The 24,834-nt window shown below is 40.8% G+C and overlaps 1 protein-coding gene across 1 annotated transcript in view; it reads left to right on the plus strand.

Moving 5' to 3' along the window:
• The window catches only part of Znf385b (zinc finger protein 385B), a 298,652-nt gene that overhangs the window by 194,377 nt on the left and 79,441 nt on the right, over positions 1-24,834 (plus strand). The window contains exon 3 of the mRNA XM_027420092.2: positions 9,882-10,024. Within this exon, the coding sequence (XP_027275893.1) occupies positions 9,882-10,024 (143 nt within the window). The remainder of the gene's footprint in view (positions 1-9,881; positions 10,025-24,834) is intronic.

Consider the following 24,834-nt stretch of genomic DNA (forward strand, 5'->3'; position numbering starts at 1 on the left):
TTCTCTAGAAACTCACCAACCCAAGTGTGAGTGTCCCCAACCACAATGCTGTTTGAATTCATTATATTTGATCCAAGTCATGTGGTGAAAAGCCTGTTTTTAATGAACTCTCTTGTTCTCTCCTTTTCCCTTTGGGGAAATTTAAAAAACTCATTCAAAATGAGGTGTTGAAATCATTCTTCTGCTCTTCTTTAAACTGGGGAGAAATGCCAGTCCTGGGCCTCATCAGCTCTTCATTCATCAGATTTCTCTCTTCCATTATTCATAGTGACAAAACATTGACATTAAAATCTTCCTTGAAAAGAAGTGATTTTTTTTTCTGTTGAAATTCAAAGTTAGAAAGCAAAACAGGCCAATATAGACTTACACACTGGAAGATAATGATGCCTGCTAGGGTGCTGCAGGGCTGTTACTTCAGTTCTTGGGAGGTGGAGGCAAGAAGAACATGAGACTATTGATCTCAACAGCACAGTGAGTTCAAAGATTCAGGGCCACGTAGGCTACAAGAGACCCTATCTCAACCCTTCTCTGATACCCCAGGAAAGATAATAATGAAAATAACATGTAATTCTTATGCAACTTAGGTTGTATCAGCTTAAATACTCAAAATGGTGACACTGGGCAGTAGGGTCTTTGTTCACCTGTCCAGTGCCATGGTGAAATCTCATCTTACTCAAATAAAAGCTAAGCTACATTTATCTAAACTATATTTATCTCTAATATTATGTGAGATAGAACTTCTCTAGGAATATTTGGTCACTTGGGAAACAGCATTGTCTTTCCTAAGGAAGTCTGTATTGTCAGGGCACTAACTAAAATAAGCCATAGCTCTTTGGTGCCCCAAATTTTCCATCGTGCTGTTTGGGGACAGGAAAGTGTCACTGTGTTTGTCACATAAAGCTTTCAGACTGCGTGGAAGTCTGGATGCCAAGGCTAGGAGTCACTGAGCTGACATAGCTTAAGACCATCTCCCTGACTCTTTTGGCCAGAAAAATGTCACCAGGCTCCTGTGACCTCGCAGGCCATGCCTGTCCTCAGACAATTTTAGTAAATCCATGTCTGGAGATCATTCTGGCTTCTCGAAACACTTGGTGATTCAGGAGCAGGCACATGACATTCCCTTTTGCTAAGTCAGGTGTATTAAAATGCTGCTTTAGAAACCTCTTTTCCCTTCTTTGAGTCTTCCATCTTGCACAGCTGTGCCTCATGCTATTGGGGAACACGCCAAGGAACTGTAAGAAAGCTGAAATATTTCAAATTCAGTTTTGACTATCTAAACTTAAATTTTGAAATCCTCCTGTTTTTATTTCTCAAACCATCGAAACTGCAGCAAAGTGTGTCACATGCTTACCTAAAACCATTAATGTACACTACATAGTTAATAAATCTCAATCATTCTTTCCACATTTAAATATAAGAAATTCAGTATGTGGGCCAGATAGTCAGAGAGAAATCAATAGCTACCTGGCTGTGTGTACTCTACCGCCACAGCATGAGAAAAGCCATCTTCCTGATGAATTCATCATTTTGTATAAAAGCTGTGCATCACGACTAAACTGAAGGACATCATGGCTTACAATCCATCATGACAAGGCTTCACTGCTGTTTTCTCATGCAGAACCTCATTACTGCTTGCACACCAGAGCATGGGGCTTTCAAGGATTTCCTTGTAAATGCAGCACTCCCCCCAGGCTCCTGCAGTGGCAGATGCTAAGGAATCTCTCTGCAGGCTGAGGAGCATGGGGAACCTTTGCTGCCCCCAACACCCAGAAGCCAACAGTTAAAATTGTATAGACTCAGCAGGGTGAAGAGGTGGGTCAGTGGCAAAAAGCACTGCTCTTCCAGAGGACCTGGGTTCAATCCCCAGTAATGCCCATTAACTGACAAGTCACCTAGAGCACAAGCAAGCTGGCCATGCAAAAAGGAAACTCAGAACTCACTTAACACACTATAAGAATCTGACACTATTGGAAACGTCAACTCAGAACTCAACACACTATAATAACTGTATTTGGAAGCGTCTATTTTTCCTCTTATTTGTAGAAATGTTTTCTTAACAGACTGATCCTGGTTTTTTTGTTTTGTTTTGTTTTTTGGTTTTTTTGTTTTTGTTTTTAACTGCTCTTAATGTACAAAGAAAGGCATCCTGGGAGCTCTTTCCTTACCATTGTTTTTCTCAAACATTCTATTACTCATCGTTGTATATTATTTGGTATCATTTGTTCTCACTACTAGAGTCCATTGTTATGAATGTATTATTGTATAAGATCCCAAAATTATTTTATACTTTCTCTAGTTAATTGGCTATTTTCCAGTAGGAACTACTGTTTCTATGATTATTCTATAATACATACTACTTCTGTGAGGCCTCTATCTGGAAACAAAACTGCTGAGTCATAGGGTATGATGTACTACACTTATGGGAACATTGTCAAATAGGTTTTTCAAGTAGTTATAACAATTTATGCTGCATTATTGACTCTACCTGCTTCCTCAGTGCTTAGTCTCTCTTCATTGTAGATATAATCTCCTGGCTATATAGTTGCATCTCCTTTTAGTTATAACTCACATCCCTGATGTCTAGAGAATCACATTTTGTAGAATTATTGGCCATTTTAATAACTACTTTTGTGAAATGTCTCTTTGGGTTTTCCTCATTTTTCTTGTTCTAATGTCTTATCTTTCTATAGACAAGGGACCTGAATATATACTATCTATCCTCTCTCTCTCTCTCTCTCTCTCTCTCTGTGTGTGTGTGTGTGTGTGTGTGTGTGTGTGTTGTGTTGTGTGTGTGTGTGTGTGTGTGTGTGTGTGTGTGTGTGTGTATTATATTTATCATTAGATTTCTCCCACTTGGTAGGTTAACTTTTTATTTCCTTAGAGGTGTTTTGTTTGTTTGGTTTTGGTTTTTTGTTTTGTTTTGCTCTTTCCTTGTTCTTAGTAGGATATGCTTCTCAATCTTTTCCTTTTGTTATCAACACCTTTGACTTCCTGTTTAAAAAAAAATGTTTATTTCAAGGTCATAAAGATGTTCTAGATTTTCTCTTCATTGTTTTACCTGTAATCCACAAACCCTAAGAATATCTTGAGAGTCTACACTGTTTCACTTAAATATATTTGACATCTTCATTGTGCTTAAGGAGTCTAGCATATTCTTCCAAAACACTATCCATTGATCTTAGGAGTCAACTCTTCTAGGGTTGCATTGATGAAACCAACTTACGACCAGATGCAATTCCTTTCTCCCTTGAACCTTCTAACAGTGTGTTGATAACACATGATATCCCCTCCACAAGTCTTGCTTTTAAGATAAATATTAATGGACTTAACTACGTGTGTTTCCCCAGGGTGTCAAATGGTATCTGGGGCATAAGAGTAACTGGTAACCACAGACACAACACTGGTTTTGTGTCAAGCACCTTCCAAAGAAAGATCCCAGGACTTTGCTTACTCATAGGAGCAAGTGCTCTCCCATTTGTACTGTCTCCCCATCCCTGATGGCAGAACTTTTTTAACATTAACAACTTTTGATTTATGTAGTAATGGTCTAGGCTTTTGAGTCAGAGGAAAGGAGTTTGGATCCAGGCTGTAGCCCCTACTAAGTGATCCTAATTGCTCTAAATCTCATCAGTCTCTTCTGGAGAGTAAGATAATAATACAAACTTGATGGGTTTATATTGTAATTTAATAAAACAAAGGGTTCAAATCACCTTACATAGTACCTAGCATGTAGTAGAATCTCAGTAAATACTTGTATTTGTTATTAGTATTTTCCTTTTTCTCTCTTAAAAGTAAAATAAATCATGACACAGTCTATAAGCCCATCAATACGGTACCTCACCAATCCCTTCTAACTATTGAATGAAACGATATGACTCCTCAGGAAAGATTATATTTTAATTAATATATTCTAGAACTAAGTCTCACAGAACATTTTAAAACCCCTTACACATTTTAGTTATCTTAGTATCAGACACTATATTAACATCAAGAGTTATAGCTAATCACCAGCAGCAAACAATTCCTGTTTGCAGACTGAATGTTTTAGACAGCTTGGTTTGAGGTTAAAATCCTCTTCTCTACAGCTACAGAAGGTACCTAGATAGTAAGAGTATCCTCAGAAATAACTTGCTAATAAAAGCCAGGAGCCAGAAGTTCAGTTGCCTGCATTTTAATTCTTCATATAAACTGTATGAAGCTGAAATCACTCTGGGCCTCTGTTTCCCACCTCTGAAATCAGGCTAATAATATCTTATTTATTTATTGGGCTGTCATAAGGATTGGATGAGTACATAAGTATAAGCATATGTGAGTGTATATGAATATACATTAATATGCATGTCTATATACATATATGTGCATATCAATGTCTATGCCATGTGTAATGTGCTTGGATAGTACTTGGTCTATAGTCCTGTGCTATTATTCTATAATCACTTTGGAAACAAAGCTTTATCAGTCTCAGCCTTTATTCACCTAGCTACCTCCTAGTGCTTGGTCAGTAGACCTCTTGGTCTTTTGTATTTTCCTGACACAATGGGCTTGGAGAAGATCAGGGAATGCTCTGTTATTGGTTGTGCCCATCAGAGGAAAAGACCTTTAGTGTGAGGGGCCCCAAAGCTGGGAAAGCATTGAAAAGAAAAAAATTGAACTGCCACCCATCTTAATTTCTTTAGAGAAAATTTGGGGCATTCCATATTTGGCATATATGGCATGTTAAATTTTCTATTTCAGTACTTGCTAGAAGGGACTTACCTGGTAATGGCATAGGAAGAAAGTCCTGCATGTTAAGAACAGACTTCATCTCAGTCTGTAAATGGTTCTTCATTTGGGTTGTCTGGCTCTCATTTCTAAGACTTAGATGTTTTGTTTGTTTCTGTAATGGCACAAAGACAAGGCACCAGGAAGCCTTGGGATTATAACCTAAAAGGGCCTTCAAGATCACATTTCTAAAGGTCAGAGACTAAGGCAATAATTCCAAGTGTCACTTGGCCCTCAAATGAGCTTTCATTGTGATGGATTATGACATAATCCATTGACATGATAAGGTACCTATTATGTTACAGAGGCAGTTGGCTGAAATAATAGGATTTTTTTTATGATCACAGTGGTGAGTCTTTCACGTAATACTTGCTTCAGGATAGATAAATGTAAATGCTATTTGTTGGGACTCAGTAAACTGTAACTGTGCCCCCAAAGTAGAATGCTTTGCCATGCTGAGAATGGTGAGTTGATAAACTGTACCCCCAAAGTAGGGTACCTTGCCATGCTGAGCATGGTGAATAACCAACAATTGGAAGGCCTTATAAACATAGAATAAAGGTCTCCCTGACCTTGTCTCTCCTCCTGGACCTTGAACATGAAGCCAGCCACTGCTCCTCCCTCTTCCTCCCCCCTCACCCACTTCCTCTTCCTTCTTTACACTCTCTTCTTTAAGGAAAGTTCTCCCTGACACACACACAAAAAGAATTCACCGGAACCAGAGAAATATGTGTGTGTGTCTGTTTCATTTTTTTCATTTAACAGTAAGTTTGATAAATACATCTGATATAAAAAGCCCCATCAAATAAGGTGAAACACTATTTTGACTTCATTCATTTATATGAAACTGAGCACTTTACACACTGGCTTAAAAGAGTTAAGTGTCCTAGATTGCATTGTATTACTGTGATAAAATACTGACCAAATCGGCTTGAGGAAAGAAAGGGCTTGTTTCATCTTACAGGTTACAGTCCACCATCAGGATAATTGAGGCAGAAACTATAGCAGAGACTCTAGAGTAACCTTGAATACTGGCTTACTTCCATGGCTTGTTTGGTCTAGGATCACCTGCCCAGAGAAGGCACTGCCCACAGTGGATGGGCCCTCCCCCATCAATCATTAATCAAGTAAAAGCCCCAGAAATAGGCCTACAGGCCAGTCTGATGGAGGCAGTTCCTCAACTAAGATTCCCTCTTCTTAGGTGACTCTAGTTTGTGTCAAGTTGACAAAAACTAACATTTACAGTTAGTAATTAAAAACAAACAACCAAGTCTGTGGATGCTTGCTGAATTTGGGTCTCAATGCCTATAGAAGAGTTCCTCAAGGTACAGTGTGCCTGTAACCCCAATGTTGGAAGCCGTTGGGGTACAGAGACAGAAGAATGCCTGGAGCTTGTTGACTGCCTAGCATAGATCGTTCAGATTCAGTGAGAGATCCTACCTCAGAAAGCAGTGAGGCAGAAGGTGACAGAAGAGGATACCTGTCCCCCTCCTCTGCCCTCTGTGTGCAGCCTGCCCACACTCAAATGTACATGTCAGATTTATCACACACATACATGCCCTTTAGAGTCTCAGATATTGCAGAATACCAAAAGTTGGTGACACCCTTCACCTGTAGGCCACGTCCACTTTGCCTTAGGGGTGCACCCATGCATTTCCATTTCAATCTAAGCTGAAGTACTCTTTTTATCTCAATAAACTGCACTTTACTTAATAGCATCCTCTTAATAACATACTTAATAACATCCCCAAGTTTGCTTTCTTGTTCTGTCTCATGAAAACAGCAGTGTAAAGGGGGGCACTTTCACACAGAAATGCTCACTATTACATCATTAACCCCTATCATCTATCTATCTATCTATCTATCTATCTATCTATCTATCTATCCAATCATCTATCTCAGACAGTCTTTGACTCTTAGAGAAATTGAACATTTTCTTGCAGAGCACAATGCATTTTAGCCAAATTTCAGCTCACAACTCTCACTGACTTTCAGGCACCCAAAGGTGACAAGAAAGGCTTGCCAGCAGCAATAGCAAAATCTGGAATAAAGTAACAAAGGATCAAAGAGTGAATAACTTCCAACCAGAAAAAAAAAATCGCTTTGTGTTTTGTCTTTTATTTCGGGCTGCTAAAGCTTCTGTGCAAGCAGCCAGTCTTGGTGAAGCTTAAAAAACAGACAACAGCAGACTGGGGTGAAGGTATTGATGGAAGCATGGTTTGTTCAGAAGATCCATCAGTACTTTAAAACAATCTGTGTTTAACATGGCAAATTGTGTGTCATTAAAATGCTAATGAAATGGTAAACAGCTGCAAAGTTTTTATGCTAATGAATGGTGGAAGCTAAGTAGTTCTCCAACCTCCTGTCTATTAGCATAGAGATGTGATTGGGTAAGGAGGATTGCAGAACATTCTGACCTTCATTGATGGAGCAATCTGTTAGTGAGTTTCCCCTTTGCATTCTGTTTGATTTGAGTTGGTTAGAATAGAGTGACTCTTACCAGGCCCTGGGGGCCTCTGTATTACACACTGTTACCACAGTCACCATTGAGGCCTTAGAGATGGAGCTTGGATTCCCTTTCAGAGACCAAAAGCCACAAAACAGGTCACAAAAATGTTGTTTGTTCGTTAGGCAACTTAGATTAATACTACCTACTTACTCTTTGTACTTTAGAATTCTAATAATTATGATGATAAATTAATTAAAGGCCATTTTTCTCTAGCTTTAAATTTAGTTAGGATTTTAAAATAAGTCCTTTCAGGTATGCCTCTGTGACATTTGATGCAATGATGTAATACAACGTTTTGGATCTTCAGGCTTGAAGTTAGCAATGGGGATAGCATTACCTGATTAGGAGAGTAATGCCAGTGGTGTACGCATACCAGGCCAAAACAGATTATTTAATTGAGTAACAGGGAAAGAAAATCACTGTTCTGTCTGTACTCTTGGCTCATTTTGTGTACTGAGCCCTCCTATTTATTTTCTAATGGCCATGGGTGAACTGAATGACTATTGTAGACAATACTTCAGGTGCCTTTTTCTCTCTTATTTCTTTTCCTTTTTAAATACATTTTTAAAATGATCAGTGTAAATGAGCTTTGCCACCCTGTTAAACACTATTGCCAATACTATCCACAACTGATTGACAACATGCCACCAGTTTCTTTGGAACCTCATTACCAAAACAAGTTATCACTGAGGCAGGAACTTCAGTGATTTGGGGACACTGTAAGAGTCTGGTGGACACTTTAATAGTTGGGATGTTTGCTCAGACTCCTCCTTTCTCCTTGAAGCAAGTGAGGGATTCTAGGTGTGAAGAGTTACTGTGTGATCCAAGATAGGCAGGCCAGGGAGAAATGAGTCCTCCTGTGCTGTTGATGGTGATGAAGGAAGCCTCAGCCCTCTTCAGAGTGTCCCCAAAGTTCAACTCATCCAAATGCTCATGAGCTGATAAAGGAATATGAAAAATGTGGGATGTTCCCGAAGTAGACCAGCAGTCAGTCTTGAAAAGGCACCCCACCCTAATGCATGCTGCAGTATGAGTAAACCCCCAAAGCATTAATCTCAAGCAAGTGAAGGCAGTCACAAAAGACATGTAAGGTGTTATTTAAACGGTATGTTGCAGACAGCTAAATCTATATACATAGAAAACTGATTGGTGGTTGTCAGGAGCTAGGGATGCTGGGAGAAACGGGAAGAGGGACTGCTGCTACGTGTAGAGCTTAAGTCATGAAAATGTTCTACATGTGAAGATGATGTTCGTCTACCACTCTGAATGTGCCAATAAAAGGAAAAACTGTTGACTTTACAGTTTAAGTGGGTGAATTATCTGATATGTGATTAGCATACATACATACATACATACATACATACATACATACATACACACACACAGGCCTGTGTACGCAGTAGCTCAGTTGACACAGTGCTAGCCATAAAACCATGAGGACCTGCATTTGATCCTCACACCCACATGAAAGGCAGCCAGGGTAGTACTCCCTGGGAAATAAATCTTGCAGTCTTAGCTCCTGGAGGAGGAGGGGGGAAGAGGAGGAAGAGGAGGAAGAGGAGGAGGAGGAGGAGGAGGAGGAGGAGGAGGAGGCAGAGACAGCAAGATTCCTTGGGCCACACTAGTTCACCAGCCTACCAGATCTGCAAAGCCCTAATGAAACACCCTGACTCAGAAAACAAGGTGGTGGGTTGCTAAGAAATGACACCTGACGCTGACTTCTGGTCTCAACATGAGTGAGTACACATTTGCATATACACCTGCACAAACAGGCATGTGAGTGCACATGCACACACACACACGCATACACACACATACACAAGCATCCCAGAGAGACAACCAGGCCAACAAATATATCTGTGACAGCTAATGATCAGGAAGAATGCCAACATTATTCTAAATCACCCAGTCCTGCATTAAATCAGATACCAAAGGAAGGAACAGCTAATTCAAGGGGACGGGTGCCCAAAGAACACAAGTTTATTAGGTGTAAAAATTAAGACAAAACAATGAGTTCCTGTCTCCAAACTCCCTGTCTACAGCCAGACCATAACCTACCTCCCTGTGTTCTCTAGCCATCCCACATCCAAACCTCCTCTTTTCCCTAGAGTAAGGAAAATTTTGTGATCATTTTTAAGACAAGAAATTGAGTCATAACTATAGCCAATAACTGCCAAAGTCCAAGTTTTCCTTCCTCATAAAAAAAAACAGTAATTATCTCTAATTTGCATAAAACTTGCTGCTGGATCCCAATAGTAAAGAACATCTTGAGAGGTCCCTCCTTGATTCACTAATAGTTTGTGGATTTGTGGGTTCTCAATGATGCCAGGAGGGTTGGACACCAGGACGTTGGCATTATGCCACACCTGCTGGTGGAACCTGGGGACAGTGTGTCACCTGACCCTGAGAAGCCCTTGGCTGACGCACAGGGAAGTATTCTGCATGTGTATCAGTCCATGAAGAGCTCTTCTTGACAGTATTTGCCAGGTGCTAGCTTCTGTGACTCTTGTGTTTGCAGGTCACAGCTCAGCAGCCTTGCATTGGCCCTGAGTGCCTGGGAGGGAAATGATGTGAGTGAGAGACTGAATTGGTTTTGTTTTGTTCTCGGCAGGCAGTGCATGTCACACTACAACCCTTCCTGCTCTCGTGCGCACACCCACCCTGATGATGCAGCCTTCGCTGGACATCAAACCATTTATGTCTTTTCCAGTGGACAGTAGCTCTGCTGTCGGGCTCTTTCCAAATTTTAACACAGTGAGTAAATGCATTTTTATCTTATTTATGCCTCTGTAATACAATCTCTTTCCTTTCACTACATTCCCGGGTAGACCATGGGTAGAGTCTGTTTCCAAAGTGTGTGGCTGAGGTTCTACTCTCAGCCGTACTGTGGGAAACACCTCATGCATGGAACTCAGCCCAAATAATAGGCATCGTGTGGACTTTATAAATGTCTCCAGGGAGGACTCTCACCTGCTCCATTGTCTGGTTTTGATGAACTTCACAGTGGCCTCGCCATATCTGCTGTTCCTGAGACTCTGTTCAGATGTGATCAAGAACACAATTTAGAGACATTGAGCCACATTGATTCCCCCCCCCCAATTTTTACTATAAAGAAAAATAAAAGGAGCAACAATGGGATTTGTCCCTCGGGTGCCTTTTTATTTGGGAGATGTTTTAGGTAAAGTATGACTTTCATATGAACAGAGTTTTTATTTGGGAGATTTGTGAGTTATTGAATCTGACTCTGACCAAAAAAAAAAAATACTCATTTTTTATCATTTTTTATTTGAATTAGAAACAAGATTGATTTACATGACAATCCCAGTTCCCTTCTCCCTCCCTTTCTGCCCTACCACCCCTCCAACTAAAACCCTACCTATCACACACCCTTTTTTCTATTCTTCACCTGACTCAACCTTTCTGCTTCCTCATGGCCTCTGCATCCTTCCTCTTCTTCCCTTCTCATTCTTGTAGCTCCCTGTCCCCTCTTCCCATGCTCTCAATTTGCTCAGGGGATCTTGACCCTTTCCCCTTCTTCAGGGGACAATGTTTTTCTCTTTTAGGGTCCTCCTTGTTTACTAGTTTCTCTGGCAGTGTGGATTGTAGGCTGATAATCCTTTACTCTATGTCTAAAATCCACATTTGAGTGAGTACATGCCATGTTTGTCTTTTTGTGATTGGGTTACCTCACTCAAAATGGTTTCTTCTAGTTCCATCCATTTTCCTGCAAATTTCAAGATTCCATAGTTTTTTTTTTTCTGCTGAGTAGTGCTCCATTGTGTAAATGTACCACATTTTCTCTATCCATTCTTCAGAAGACAGACATCTAGGCTGCTTCCAGTTTCTGGCTATTACAAATAGTGCTGCTATGAACATCATTGAACAGATGTCCTTGTTGTATGAATATGCTTCTTTTGGGTATATGCCTAGGAGTGGAATTGCTGGATCTTGGGATAGACTGATTCACATTTTCTTGAGGAGTAGCCATACTGATTTCCAAAGTGGCTGTACAGGTTGGCACTCCCACCAGCAGTGGAGAAGTGTTCCCCTTTCTCCACATCCTCTCCAGCATAAACTGTCATTGATTGGTGTTTTTGATTTAGCCATTCTAACAGGAGTAAGATGGTATCTCAGAGTTGTTTTGATTTGCATTTCCCTGATGGCTAAGGATGTTGAACACTTTCTTATGTGTCTTTCAGCCATTTTAGATTCCTCTATTGAGAATTGTCTATTTAGTTCTGTACCCCACTTTTTAATTGGATTGTTTGGTGTTTTGGAGACTAGCTTCTTGAGTTCTTTGTATATTTTGGAGATCAGCTCCCTGTCAGATGTGGGGTTGGTGAATATCTTTTCCCAGTTTGTGGGCTGCTGTTTTGTCTTGCTGACTGTGTCCTTTGCCTTACAGAAGCTTCTCAGTTTCAGGAGGTCCCATTTATCAATTGTTGATCTCAGTGTCTGTGCTACTGGTGTAATGTTCAGGAAGCTCTCTCCTGTACCAATTAATTCAAGGGTATTTCCCACTTTATCTTCTAATAGGTTCAGTGTGGCTGGGTTTATGTTGAGGTCTTTGATCCATTTTGACTTAAGTTTTGTGCAGGGCGAAAGGCTTGGGTCTATCTGTAGTCTTCTACATGTCTGCATCCAGTTATGCCAGCACCATTTGCTGAAGGTGTTCTTTTTGTTCCATCGTATAAATTTGGATTGTTTGTCAAAAATCAGGTGTTCGTAGCTGTGTGGGTTAATATCAGGGTTTTCAACTCTATTCCATTGGTCTACCTGTCTATTTTTGTGCCAATACCAAGCTGTTTACAGGACTATAGCTCTGTAATAGAGCTTGAAGTCAGGGGTGGTGATGCCTCCAGAAGTTCCTCTATTGTACAGAGTTGTTTTGGCTATCCTGGGTCTTTTGTTTCTCCATGTAAAGTTCAGAATTGTTTTTTCAAGGTCTGAAGAATTGTGTTGGGATTTTGATGGGCATTGCGTTGAATCTTTAGATTGCTTTTGGCAGGATTGCCATTTTTACTATGTTGATCCTACCTATCCAAGAGCATGGGAGATCTTTCCATTTTCTTGTATCTTTTTTAATTTTTTTCTTTAGAGACTCAAAATTGTTATGGTACAGGTCTTTCACATTTTTGGTTAGTGCAAACCCAAGGTATTTTATGTTGTTTGTGGCAATTGTAAAGGGTGATGTTTCTCTGATTTCTTTCTCCACTAATGTGTCATCCATATATAGTAGGGCTACAGATTTTTTTGAATTAATCTTGAGGATACTCGTTTGTAATCTATATATTAGTTATCTAAACAGTATGTAGCTGTTCCCCATTAAACACATGTAATGGATTCTAGTGAGTTTCTCATTCTGACCAGCATATTCATGTCACTCAGCCAACATCCTTTTATTTGAATGAAAGGCATTTCATAGGCGTGCCAAGTAAAGCTGATGTCTTTGAACAACAGGATTCTAAATAGATTGGGAACTTCTGGCAGGAGAAAGGTTGAACACTGGGGGGTGGGAGGGGATGGCATGAATTACATCTGCACCAGAGATAAATACATTTGGAGGGGCAGGATGGTATTCCTGAACAAGAGCATTCTAGATGCTGCCATGATCAAAACAAATAATTGTGTTATCAACAGCACCAGACAGTGTGCTTTGGAAGCACTGCCAGATGTCCCCTCTTTGCAAACTTATTTTGTACGGAAGTGTAAAAAAGCAGGAGGGTTTTTCCTCAAGGGTGTAAATAGAGTCTGTTGACAAGCCTTCTGCTGGGGCCCAGAGCTGTGTGATAATCGTCAAGGAAAGGATCCTACAGCTTTGTGAAGGCTCTGCCATTGACATGGCGAGGAAATGGTTGCATGTTTCTGTTTTCTTTTCTTTCTTTTTTTTTTTTTTTTTCTGGCCAAGGCCAGCAGGCTTTTTTGTTTGGTTTGGTTTTTGTTTTAAGGCATGAAAATGAAAGTATGGTATCTAATCCAAAGGAGCATGGAAATAAGATAAATCAGGACCGCCTTGGTCTCCTGACTGAATCCATCAGAATAGAGACTAACACTCCCAAAGTGAGGCATTGAGCTTGAGGCAGGCGTGCCACCAAATTTTCAATCATCCCAAACACCATGCCATACTTGGGATGTTCTCTAGGTGTTTGTGTCTTGGTCACCTTGTATCTGAGCGTTGCAACACAAGGGAGGGGCTCTTGATAAGCAGCCTGGGTGAGGAGCAAGCTTAAGTGTGTTAGCCTGTGTTTTTACTTTTTAATGCAAGTTTCATACATGGTTATTAGCACATTTGGTTTTTGTGGCTTTTTGTTTTGTTTTTTTAATTGCCCACAGAAGATTCTCTTAAAAACATGTTCAGCTTCTAAGAAAACATTAGCACTCAAGGCCACATGAAACTTCATTCTCTGCCCCTGATTATACTCCCTTTACTGGGGATGTGTTGTCACAGCTAGTACCCTTCACCCCAGCTCCTTCCAAATGCCCCACACCTAACAGCTTTCTGATTGCAGACGTGTTTTACAAGTACAGATACTCAGTGATGTCCTGTAGGTCACTGTTGTCAATTTTCAAAAGGTCTTATATGCTATTGCATCTAGGTTTTTAAGGGCTATTAAACAAAAGTAGAGTGAATGCTTTCGAAAGAGTTCTTAACATGAAAATAAAATTTATATTGGCTTATTAATGTTACATAGGGTTCAGTGACAAGTCATATTATTTATTTACAGTCTTACACTATATTGATAAAACTCAATATTCTTTTATAAAGTTTTTCCTTCTTAGAAGAAAATGAGTTCTAAATTTTCAAATACTAATATCACTTGACTATTACAGTGAAAAAAATTCTAAGAAAACCTATTATAAATACTGATTTTGAGCCGGGCGGTGGTGGCGCATGCCTTTAATCCCAGCACTCGAGAGGCAGAGGCAGGTGGATCTCTGTGAGTTCGAGACCAGCATGGTCTACAAGAGCTAGTTCCAGGATAGGCTCCAAAGCCACAGAGAAACCCTGTCTCGAAAAACCAAAAAAAAAAAAAAATATTGATTTTGCTTAGTTTACTAAATTCAAGTCATGCTCCTTTCTAGTACTGTATTAAAAATTAAATCAGCCCTAGTGGGACTTCTCTTATTTGTTGGGCATGGGCATGGTGGTGCACACCCATCCAGTACCAGTGGGCTAAGTCAGGGGGATCTTCAGTTCAAAGTCAGCCTGGGCTCCACCATAGTGGAGCCCTCATCAAAACACACCACACACACACACACACACACACAGAGAGAGAGAGAGGAGGGATGAGTCTCTCTCTCTCTCTCTCTCTCCCTCTCTCTCTCTCTCTCTCTCCCTCTCTCTCTCTTCTCTCCCTCTCTCTCTCTCTCTCTCTCTCTCTCTCTCTCTCTCTCTCTCTCTCTGTGTGTGCGTGCGTTCGTGCGTGCGTGTGTGTGTGTGTGTGTGTGTGTGTGTGTGTGTGTGTGTGTGTGTGCGCGCGCGCGCACGCGCGCTTGCGCTCCGCATGTGTGTTTCTCTCTTGAGTTGCAGTTTAAATGGCTGTTCTTTTTCCTACTGGTTTTTCCATCCCAGCACTCACCTCACTTGGGAAATTTCCTAGAGATTCTAAGATGTAATCACTGACCACATATTTTTTTTCTAGAGAAATATTTCTAACTTGCTACTAACAATTACACTAAATTATCATGTATTTATGATCATTTACATCCCTTCAGGGATTCAGGCTTCAAACATGTCACTCTTATTGTCCAGAGCAGTATCTGGGACTTGGATTATAACCCTTTAGCATGAAACTGCTTGTGTTCTGGCTCTTCACACCCGGGCTCTTTAGACCCTGGTCACCTCCCACCTCATTCATTGGGAACAAAGCCCAATCAGAAATCCTTCGTGTCCTTGCTGGACACAAGCTAGATCATTTCCTGCAGGATCATTAAGGAAAAGAGGAAGTGACTTTGAATATGAAGTACAGGCTTCTACAAGCAGTTCGGCTGAAGCAGAAGCTATTTGTAAAACAGCTGTCATATCTTACTGGCAAATTTTAAAAGGCATTGTCTACTTTTCCTTTATTTTCAACCAATGATATTAATAAATATGAGAAATGGGATCAGGCCTGAAAAGTACTAATTCTGTTGCTATACCAAGACTCACAGATAAAGGTTTTTAAAATCCTTAGCTTTGTTACCTTCTTTGGGTTAATTTAAAATACATATATTTAGGAGCTGGAGAGATAGCTCAGTGGCTAAGAGCACTTGTTGCTCTTGCAGAAGACACAAGTTCAATTCCCAGCAGCCACATGAATTGGTGCACAACTGACTAACCTCAGCTCCAGAGGATCCAGTGCCTTCTGGCCTCCACACACATGTGCATGTAGACAGAGACATAAATAAAAATAAAGTAATTCTTTTAAATAGACATAATCAGGTGTGGTGGCGCACACCTTTAACACCAGCACTCGTAGGCAGGCAGATCTCTGTGAGACTGAAGATAGCCTGGTCATATAGTAGATTCCAGTCCAGCCTAGGCTACTTAGTAAGACTGTGCCTCAGTAAACAAACAGGTATTTACTGTTTTCTCCTTTGTTTATGGTAGAGCAGAGTACTGTATGATCAGGGTTAAATGGTTAAATGGTTAAAAAGGAATTCTGTCATTGTCTAAAACCAAATGGGTGCATTGTTCTGTGCTGAATTTACACATTCTGCTTCCCAGCATTTGTTCAGAGGTTGTCTTGCCTCACACTCCACAACTGAATTTTCCCATGCTATATATGATGAATAAGCAGAGGGCTAGAGAGATGGCTCAGTGGTTAAGAGCACTTACTGCTCTAGCCTTTAAGGGCACCAGGCACACATATGGTACATATACGTACATGTGGGCAAATGCTTGTACACATTAAAATAGGTAAATAGATCTTTAAAAAAAAAAAGAATAAACAAAGAATGTAAGACCCCATCTAGCAGAGCCGAGAGGAGACAGATAAGGAAACTGGCCATCAGGAGGGTGAAGATTTGGGCCCCATGCCCTGATGGCCACAGCCTGGCAAGACCCACTCCCAGCTTCAGTGGTTACGCTGTACAGAGAGATGGCTTGTGCCATTTATAAAAGTGAAGACCGTGAAAACACAAACATCAATTCTCTTTAAGATTTTGACCTTCCTAGCCCAGACCCAGGCGGCTTTTCTGCCTGGCTACACTCTGATGCTCATTTCCACCACTGCCCTGGCATTCAGTGTTTGTCTTTCAGGGGTTGCTGCCTTCTCATCAAGTCTCTGTCTGCATCACTCCATCCTCTGACTTTACTTTTCCTGCTTGCATGCAGTCAACACTCAGAATAAATAAGTCGTCTTCCCAGCCCCACCCCCTTGCCAATTTTTAGCCTGTCCCCAACTTGTTAAAGTTTTTATTTTTTTATTTGTTGAGATTATGATATAGTTACAATATTTTTCTTTTGCTTTCCTCCCTCCAAACCCTCCCATCTACCCTGCCCTTCTCTCCTTCAACCTTGTGTCCTCTTTCTTTTATAGCTGTCAGTGTGTGTGTGTGTGTGTGTGTGTGTTCCTATGTATAGGCTGACCTAATCTCACACTTCCCTCTCTCAGGAGTGTGAGAACATGAAGTCCTGTTGTAAAACCATGAAGTCTATGGTATTTTGCTGTGATCTCAAATGAGACACATTCCCATCTTACAAGAGCATATGTACTGGTAGGTAAAGCCACTTCTAAGAGGCCACACCCTGCATACAGAAAAGATGTGTTTGCATGCCTCTCCAGAGCTGCCTGGGGACAACCGTCACCCCTCTGTTTCTCTATGACTGACAGGTGTTTTATGAGCCTATTTATGTGACATTCTTCTCGGATTCTGCTATGTTTCTGCTCCTCTACTAGGAAACCACAGACACAACTGTTGTTTCCATGCAAGAGGCTCAATAACCTTATTTATTTATTTTTTTAGGGAAAAATGTGATCTCATTACTTACCTTGAAATTACTTTTCCCTAACACATGATCAAATGTGTAGAACAGAATAAAGATGATTTAGGAGTATAAAGTCTCAAGCCACTGTGTGATTCTCTGAGTCATGCATGATAGGTTGTCATATCACCAATATGATAAGCAAGTCACCTTACTATTCTGGAGCCTCTGGTGTCCGAATCATTCATAGCCTGGAAATATCAACAAGCACTCAAAACTTGTCTTTTTTATAATAGAAATAATGTATTTATCAACTGGTGCTGAGAGAAAGAAGTTAGAAATTAAAGTCACATTTCCTTTGCTATTAGTTTATATCTGTTACTCGGGAGATGTCATCTGAATGAGCCTGAAGTCATCTAGGATGCTGAAGTTTTTCACCCGCTTTTAAAACTTTCATCCATTGAATAGACTCCTTATTTCTACACTCAAGTACATATTTCTGTTTTGTTCTTGTACAGTGGAGTGTTTCAGCTGATGCAGCCCAAAGTGAATCTTTGCTCTTTGGGTCTGGTTTTTATGTTCTTAACAATGCTTGTTAGCTTTAAAGATTTATATAGTTTGTATATTTCATAGATGCTAGTGTTTCTAACTACACTTACCCCTTTATCCCAGGCAAATTAAAGAAGGAAGGGAAGGAGAGAGGGAGGGAGGGAGGGAGGGAGGAGGGAGGGAGGGAGGGAGGTTGAAATTTTATTTCTGATGATATCTTTAAAACACACCAAAGAGCCATCCTTTTCTATATGTTCTGAAGAAGTGTGTAATAAGCTACACTGAGATAAAGATCATCTACAGTTACTCAGAATCACTTGAAAGGGGTAGAAATTGTTGCCCATTATTGGGCATAGAACATTCATCACCAATGTTTATGAGACAATTCCAAAATAAAATACGTTTATAGCAAACCTTTAAGGGGACTGGAAAGAAGGATTGAGAGTGAATACTGCTCTTGTAGAGGATCTGAGTCCAGTTCCTGGCATCCACGGGGTGGTTCACAACCATCTGTAACTCAGCTCCAGGGACTCCAGTGCCCTCTTCTGGCCTCCATGGGCAACAGCACTCATGTGTACATATCCACACACAGACACATACACATAATTTGAAATAAATCTTGAAAAAAAGAAAACTTTAAAAATGTAATAAAGAACTAACGAAGATTGTTGTACAAATACTTAGCCACAGGTATATATGCTGGAGAATATTGCACCCCCATGAAACTTGATATGGGGGGAATATATAGATATGATCGCCAGGAGGACAAAACAGATTCACAGTGACCACCCCCCCACACACACACACACATTCCTCTTCCCTCACACCACAAACATGCCATTTTAAAATGTACCTTGTGTCCTTTGCCTCACTCAAAAGCCTCAGAACTTCCTGTACATCATGTTTACATCTCTCTCTACTCTGTTCTCCTGAGTCTCCTCTGGGATATGTGAGTAGAACTTACAAGCTATGTATGTATAAAGGAATGCTTCTAGAAGGTCGTCCACTTTCTTCTCTTCACCTAAATCATCGTTTAAGGTACCCACTCACAACAATTTCCTGCGTATCTGGTGCTACATGCATTGTGCTAAGCAGAGGTTAAGTTGACAAACAAGTCAGAAGTTGCTCCCTGACAGGAATTCACTGTAAGATCATGAAGATTCTGCTAAGATTTTGATGGCCCTTACTGTTGTAATTTAAAAATTCGGCTAAGATTTTGATGGCCCTTACTGTTGTAATTTAAAAAAAAAAGTGGTGCCCTGTGACAGAGTTCAAGTGGGGAGGATCGTAAAAAGGGGAAAGAGGGAAGACAGGCCTCTGGGGACAGGAACAGGGGGAGAGAGGAAAGAGAGGCAGAGAGGGGGAGGGAAGGAGGACCAGTCAGAGGGAGAGGGAGAAGAAGAGAGAGGGAGGGAGAGAGAGAGAGAGAGAGAGAGAGAGAGACAGAGAGACAGAGAGACAGAGAGACAGAGAGGAATGGGAGGGGGAGGGGCAGGGCCTTTTAAAAAGGGAACATAGTGATTAGGCACAGGTGGTGCTCTTAGTGGCAGCAGCTGAGGGCATATCCTGTCAGGACTCCAAGGGCAGGCCAGTACAAATGGCTAAATACTAACACTTAGGAGGTAAGGACCACAAGGTGTGGGGATTCCAAGAGGAGACCTCTGTATCTCCAACATGAAGTGTTCTCCTGTGTGCCCCTTTCATTATCCTAGTCTCAGCCTCACGTGCTCTGGGCTGATTCTTCGGTGCTAGGGTTTCAAGGATTATGTGTACTTGGAGGGTTCACTCAATTTTTCTGGCAAGATGGGTCCTCGGCCTTGGCACTGCCCCAGGGCAGCATTTTTTCAAGAGTAGAGTCACCTTGGAAAGGGTATCTACATCAGGCCATCTTCCTTAAAATCTTTATCTTATCCTCAACTGACATTCCCAGTGTATTAATTCCAAGTAATTATGAAAAGAAGAAACCCACAGCCTTGTTCCTTTTAAAAAACATACTGTTACTAATTTGAGAATTTTATACAATGTATTTTGATCATATTTGCTCCTACTCCTTCCTTCCCCTAACTCCTCCCATTTCCATCCATCCCCACTCCCTATCACGCCAAGTTTGTGTCTGGATCTTCTTTGTTTGCTTGCTTGTTATTGTTTTCTTTTAAATAACCCATCAGTTCCAACTTAGGCTGTTCATATAATTCAGGATGTGCAGCTCTCCACTGGAGTATGGTCAAAGTACATGGAGCCACACCCTTAGAGAAAATTGACTCTCCTCTAGAAGTCATCAACTGCCTGTATCACATTGATTAGGCGTGGGGGCTCCTGAATCCCTTCCCCTCCCATGTTAGACTGTCACTTGGCTTGATCTTATGCCAGTCATTTGTAGACAACCACGGCTGCTGTGAGTTCATGAATACAGAATAAGTTGTTTCGCTCTGGTCTTCTGACATCTCACTCTTCAGTCTTTCTACCCTCTCTCCTGCAGTAGAGACACTTTGATATGAATGTCTTGTTTGTAGCTAAGCCCTCCAAAGACACTTGTTCCCAGTGGTGAGTTTCTGCATTACCCACTGTCTATTGCATGAAGAAAGTTCTCTGTTGAAGTCTGAGAAGTGCACCCATCTCTGAATGGAGAGATACAGGTTCAGAGAACAGTTGGGTACCATGTCCATTTAGCAGAATAGTAGTGGTTGGTTCACCCCCTGGGGCCTGCGGATTCCCAACCGAAGGTTCTTGGCCAGATTTACAGTATCAGGCCTGTGTTTCCTCCTGTGGAGCAGGCCTTAAATCTATCTAGAAAGTGGTCAGCTACCTCCATAACACACAGCCTGTTCTTAGCTCGCCACAGTCACCAAGTCTTTGTATGCCTGTAATAAAATAGGAAAGCTCAATAACAAAGTAGGCAAAGATTAATACATAAAATATTCTCTACAGCCCTGCAGAGGAACTTCTAAGTCAAATGCCCAGTGATTGATCCTGGTGGTACCCAGAGAGCTTGAGAGCACATCCAGTAACACAGTGTTTTGTTTTTTGTTTTTCCTTCTCCTGTCTTTTCTTCCTTCTAGATTCTTGTGCCTGAAATTAAGCATTAAGTCTCTTTGCGGATGAGCAGCACACTGTGGAATATTCCAGGCTCTTTGCTTTTATGGTTGCATTGAGGGTGCTAAAAATGAATTGGAGTGCTATTTAGCAATCTGTGAAGTTAAAACACATCTGCAAGCTTAGTAGGAATCTTGGAAAAAGACTTTTTCACAAATTGAGCTTTCACTTTAGTTTTTTACAACTTCCTCTTTATTTTTGGATGCTTGAAATAAAACGATAAATAGCTTAAGTTATATGAATGACACCTGGTTTCCCTGGGGCTCAGAACCACAGGACATTAGCATGTTTTGAAGATACATAACAATTGTTTTAATGTGTTCATATGTGAACTAGGCTACCTGTGTCATTGTCGGGTACTTCGTGCATCAGAAGATTGAAGGATATAACCCATTATCCTTTTTCTTCTGGTTGAATGGGCTACCACAGAGAAGAATCACAATAATGAGATAAGCAAGGGCTGGCCTCCACTTTCGCCTAACCTGAATTAAAGCATGCACGTGCACTTCTCATAGTTTATTCATATGGGACATAGTTTTAAGTGCTTGACAAATCCTCCCAAAGTCAAATCGAGACTCCTCCTTTGTATGCCACACACATTGTATTCATCTCGTCAGTCTCAGCGGATTCTCTTGTAGTTACCAGAGCCAGGTGAAAGTCTGAGGTGCAGTATCTCTCCCACCAGCCTGTGGCTGACACATACTTCTCCTGGTTGAAAGCATGTCTGCTTCTAGTTTTCCCATTTTTCGTATGTGGACACCAAGCTTCTGTCACATTTAAGACTGTTCCTTGTCACTGCAGTGTAGTCAAACTCACGAACTCACCTTTCTCCAGTAGGAACAGAAGCCATCAGTCACAGAAAGGACAATCACTGCTGTCAGGTGGGACACTCAGAAACACTTCCCATCTAAATTAGGAGGTGATGTCCTTTTTAAGTTTAATCAGTCATGAATTCATTATATTCCACCTCTTGCAGAAGCCACCAGGGGGACCCTCTTTAATCTGAGTGACTCTGCATGACTGGCTCCAAAGGAAGGCATGACTCCAAGTCATCTTGGCCCGAAAAGCAGGGTCCATGTGGGCGCCAGAAAGGAGTGGGCTCTGCTGCTTTCCAAGCAGAACATGAGAGTGACCTTGAGAAGGTCCCTTTGTGTCATTTTTCTCCATCTTAGAACTGGGTATTGTTATGTTTTTGTTTAAATTATATATAAAGAAAAAGAGGAGGTGCAAGATGAGACATGTTAACCATTTTATTATAGGCCCGACAGAGCAGGGAGACTAAAAGAGAAGAGAAACAGGGTTAATGGCTGACCGCCATGGCCGGTCGCCATAGAGAGAGAGAGAAGAGAAACAGAAGCAAACAGAGAGAAGAGAAGAGTAAAGAGAGAGCAAAGCAGGGAAGTTGGAACTTTTAAAGGGAAGACTGCGCATGCGCACTGAGGTTCCACACATGCCCAGAGTCCTCACGCAGGCTGTAAATGCGTGGTGGATGATGTGGTGATAGCATGTCCCTGTGTGTGCCCTGACTGTTGTCAGGGGGCAGGGTCTGTCTCTTAAATGCTGATCAGCATTAAAGCCTGAACCTTTCAGGTATGATGGCACCTTCCTATTCAAATATTATATAATGAAGTGTGGGTTGATTATGTTCATAAAGAACAGTATGATTGAATATTTAGGAAATTTCTAAAGTTTATTGAATTTAGTTTTGCTTTGTTAGGGAGGGAAATGTGTAACATCACAATACCATTTTTAATCACTTAAATTACTTTTACCTATCAGATATTTACAAAAGGACTCAACATACAAGCTATTATACTTACAAATAAATATTAATTTATATTAATATTTCGATCCCTTTGATTCCTTCTGTTTTAAATAAATAATGTCATCACTGGAATTGGCTTTGTGCACAAGAGTAACCCCAATTGGCATAGATACCAAGGTTATTTATGCATGTTGCCAAGAACTTGAGTTTATGAAATGATTGCTCCAGTTTAAAATATTTGTACTTGATGTGGTTTGAAAGAAAATAGCCCCCAAAGAGAGTGGCACTATTAGGAGATTTGGCTTTGTTGGAGTAGGTATGGCCTTGTTGGAGGAAATGTGTCACTGTGGAGGAGGGCTTTCAGGACTCTTATATACTCAAGCTATGCTCAGCATCTCAGTTCACTTCCTGTTGCCTAGGCAATATGTAGAACTCTCTGCTACCTCTTGAGCACCATGTCTGCCTGCACACTTGCATATCCCCCCATGATGATAATGGACTGAACCTCTGAGCTATAAGCCACCCAACTAAATGTTTTTCTTTATAAGAGTGCCATGGTCATGGTGTGTCTTCACAGCAATAGAAACCCTAACTAAGACATCTGGTTTCAGTGTGTGTTCATTTTGTTCCAGCTGAATGCGATGTGGCAGGCCATACTTACAACTCAGAATCACCTGACTTCCTCCAAACACTGAAGATGGCTACAACTGAATTCAGGGAAGACTTGGTAGAGGTCTATTCTGTGCAGATTGGAGAGCAGGGGGACAAAACCAAAGCATACAATAATTTGATGGGACTCTGTTTTTCTCTAAAATTACTTGGGAAGCCGAAAGCTGTTTTTACCTATAGGGATTTGTCATTATAATTTGAAGATGCTTTAAAAAAAATATCTATTTAATTATCATGTGTACAGTATTCTGCCTGCATGTGTCCTCGATGACCAGAAGAGGGCACCAGCCCTCATTACAAGTGCTTATGAGTCACCATATGGGTGCTGGGAATTGAACTCAGAACCTCTGGAAGAGCAGTCAGTGCTCTTAACCACAGAACCATTTCTCCAGCCCTTGAAGATGCTTTAGTCCACAATATTCATTAGAGAAACCACAGCTAGGCCAGTGGCGACTTAGGAAGTGATTTAACACTGTCCTAATAGTCGATGAACCGTTATCCTTCACATACTGATAGTGAACATTTATTCCTAAAGTTCCCTCAGCTTTTACTTTTGGCTTACACATCTCCCATTACTGATTCCCTTCCCTGTGCGCCTTTTTTTTCCCTGAATTTAAATCACTTTACTCAAATTCTGAGTAATTGCAACTTACTAGGTTCCATCCTAAGTATTATATAGACATTTAGGGTAAGTACATATGTATGACCATCTCTTTTTTTTCCTCTCTCACAATAAAAATATCAGCTTAAATCAAATTTTACTCAGGGAGATATGCATAATCATAGATAGTAGAATCAGCAGAAAAATACATAAGTCTTTAGACTTTTGTAAGTTAAAACCAGTATTTTTTTAACATCAGTTATTTCAAAAAAGTACTTTTTAGAAAGACAGGATGTACCACACTGCTGATCGGTCCTGATGCAATCAGACCCTGCATTGTCTTCAGCGAGCTGCTATCTCCCAGGCCTGGCCCCTATAATGGATGAGTAGCTTTTGTGACCCCCAGATGTGGAGTTCTTTGAAGCTACATGTCTGGGGAACAGTCCTTTTGTTACGGTGCAAGTGTAATATCAGAGTTTCCTGGGAGTGGGTCATCATGGGAAATTATCAGCAATTCATAGACTTTGCTTTTTGCGTTCACTTGAGCCTCAAGGGTAATCACAAAAGATTATAGTCTCCATTTCAGCTTTCACATCTCCGAAATATTCTTCTCTGCTGAGAGCATGATTGATTCCCAGAGGACAGCTTTTAACCCTAGCTTTAGGAGGGCTGGTCAAGCTAAAGTATTTTGATAACTGCAAGTCATTGAGACTACGGATGATTCCCTTGTCTGGCAGATATTTGGTGACCGCTGACTAATTATACAAAACATTTTAAACAACATGACTTGTATTACTAGGTAGAGGTATTTGTCCAATTTTAGTAAAAATGTTAGACATGATGAGAGGCGCATAATGGACAATAAAAATTTCAGATGAATGTCATGAAAATGGAAGGACCCAGCATCCCAATAGAACTAATTTCAAAAAATGAAAAAAAAAATTATTTCAGACTATTCATGAAAATCTTCCTACTTCGTG

The sequence above is a fragment of the Cricetulus griseus genome, chromosome 6, assembly GCF_003668045.3.
Source record: "Cricetulus griseus strain 17A/GY chromosome 6, alternate assembly CriGri-PICRH-1.0, whole genome shotgun sequence".
NCBI lineage: Eukaryota > Metazoa > Chordata > Mammalia > Rodentia > Cricetidae > Cricetulus > Cricetulus griseus.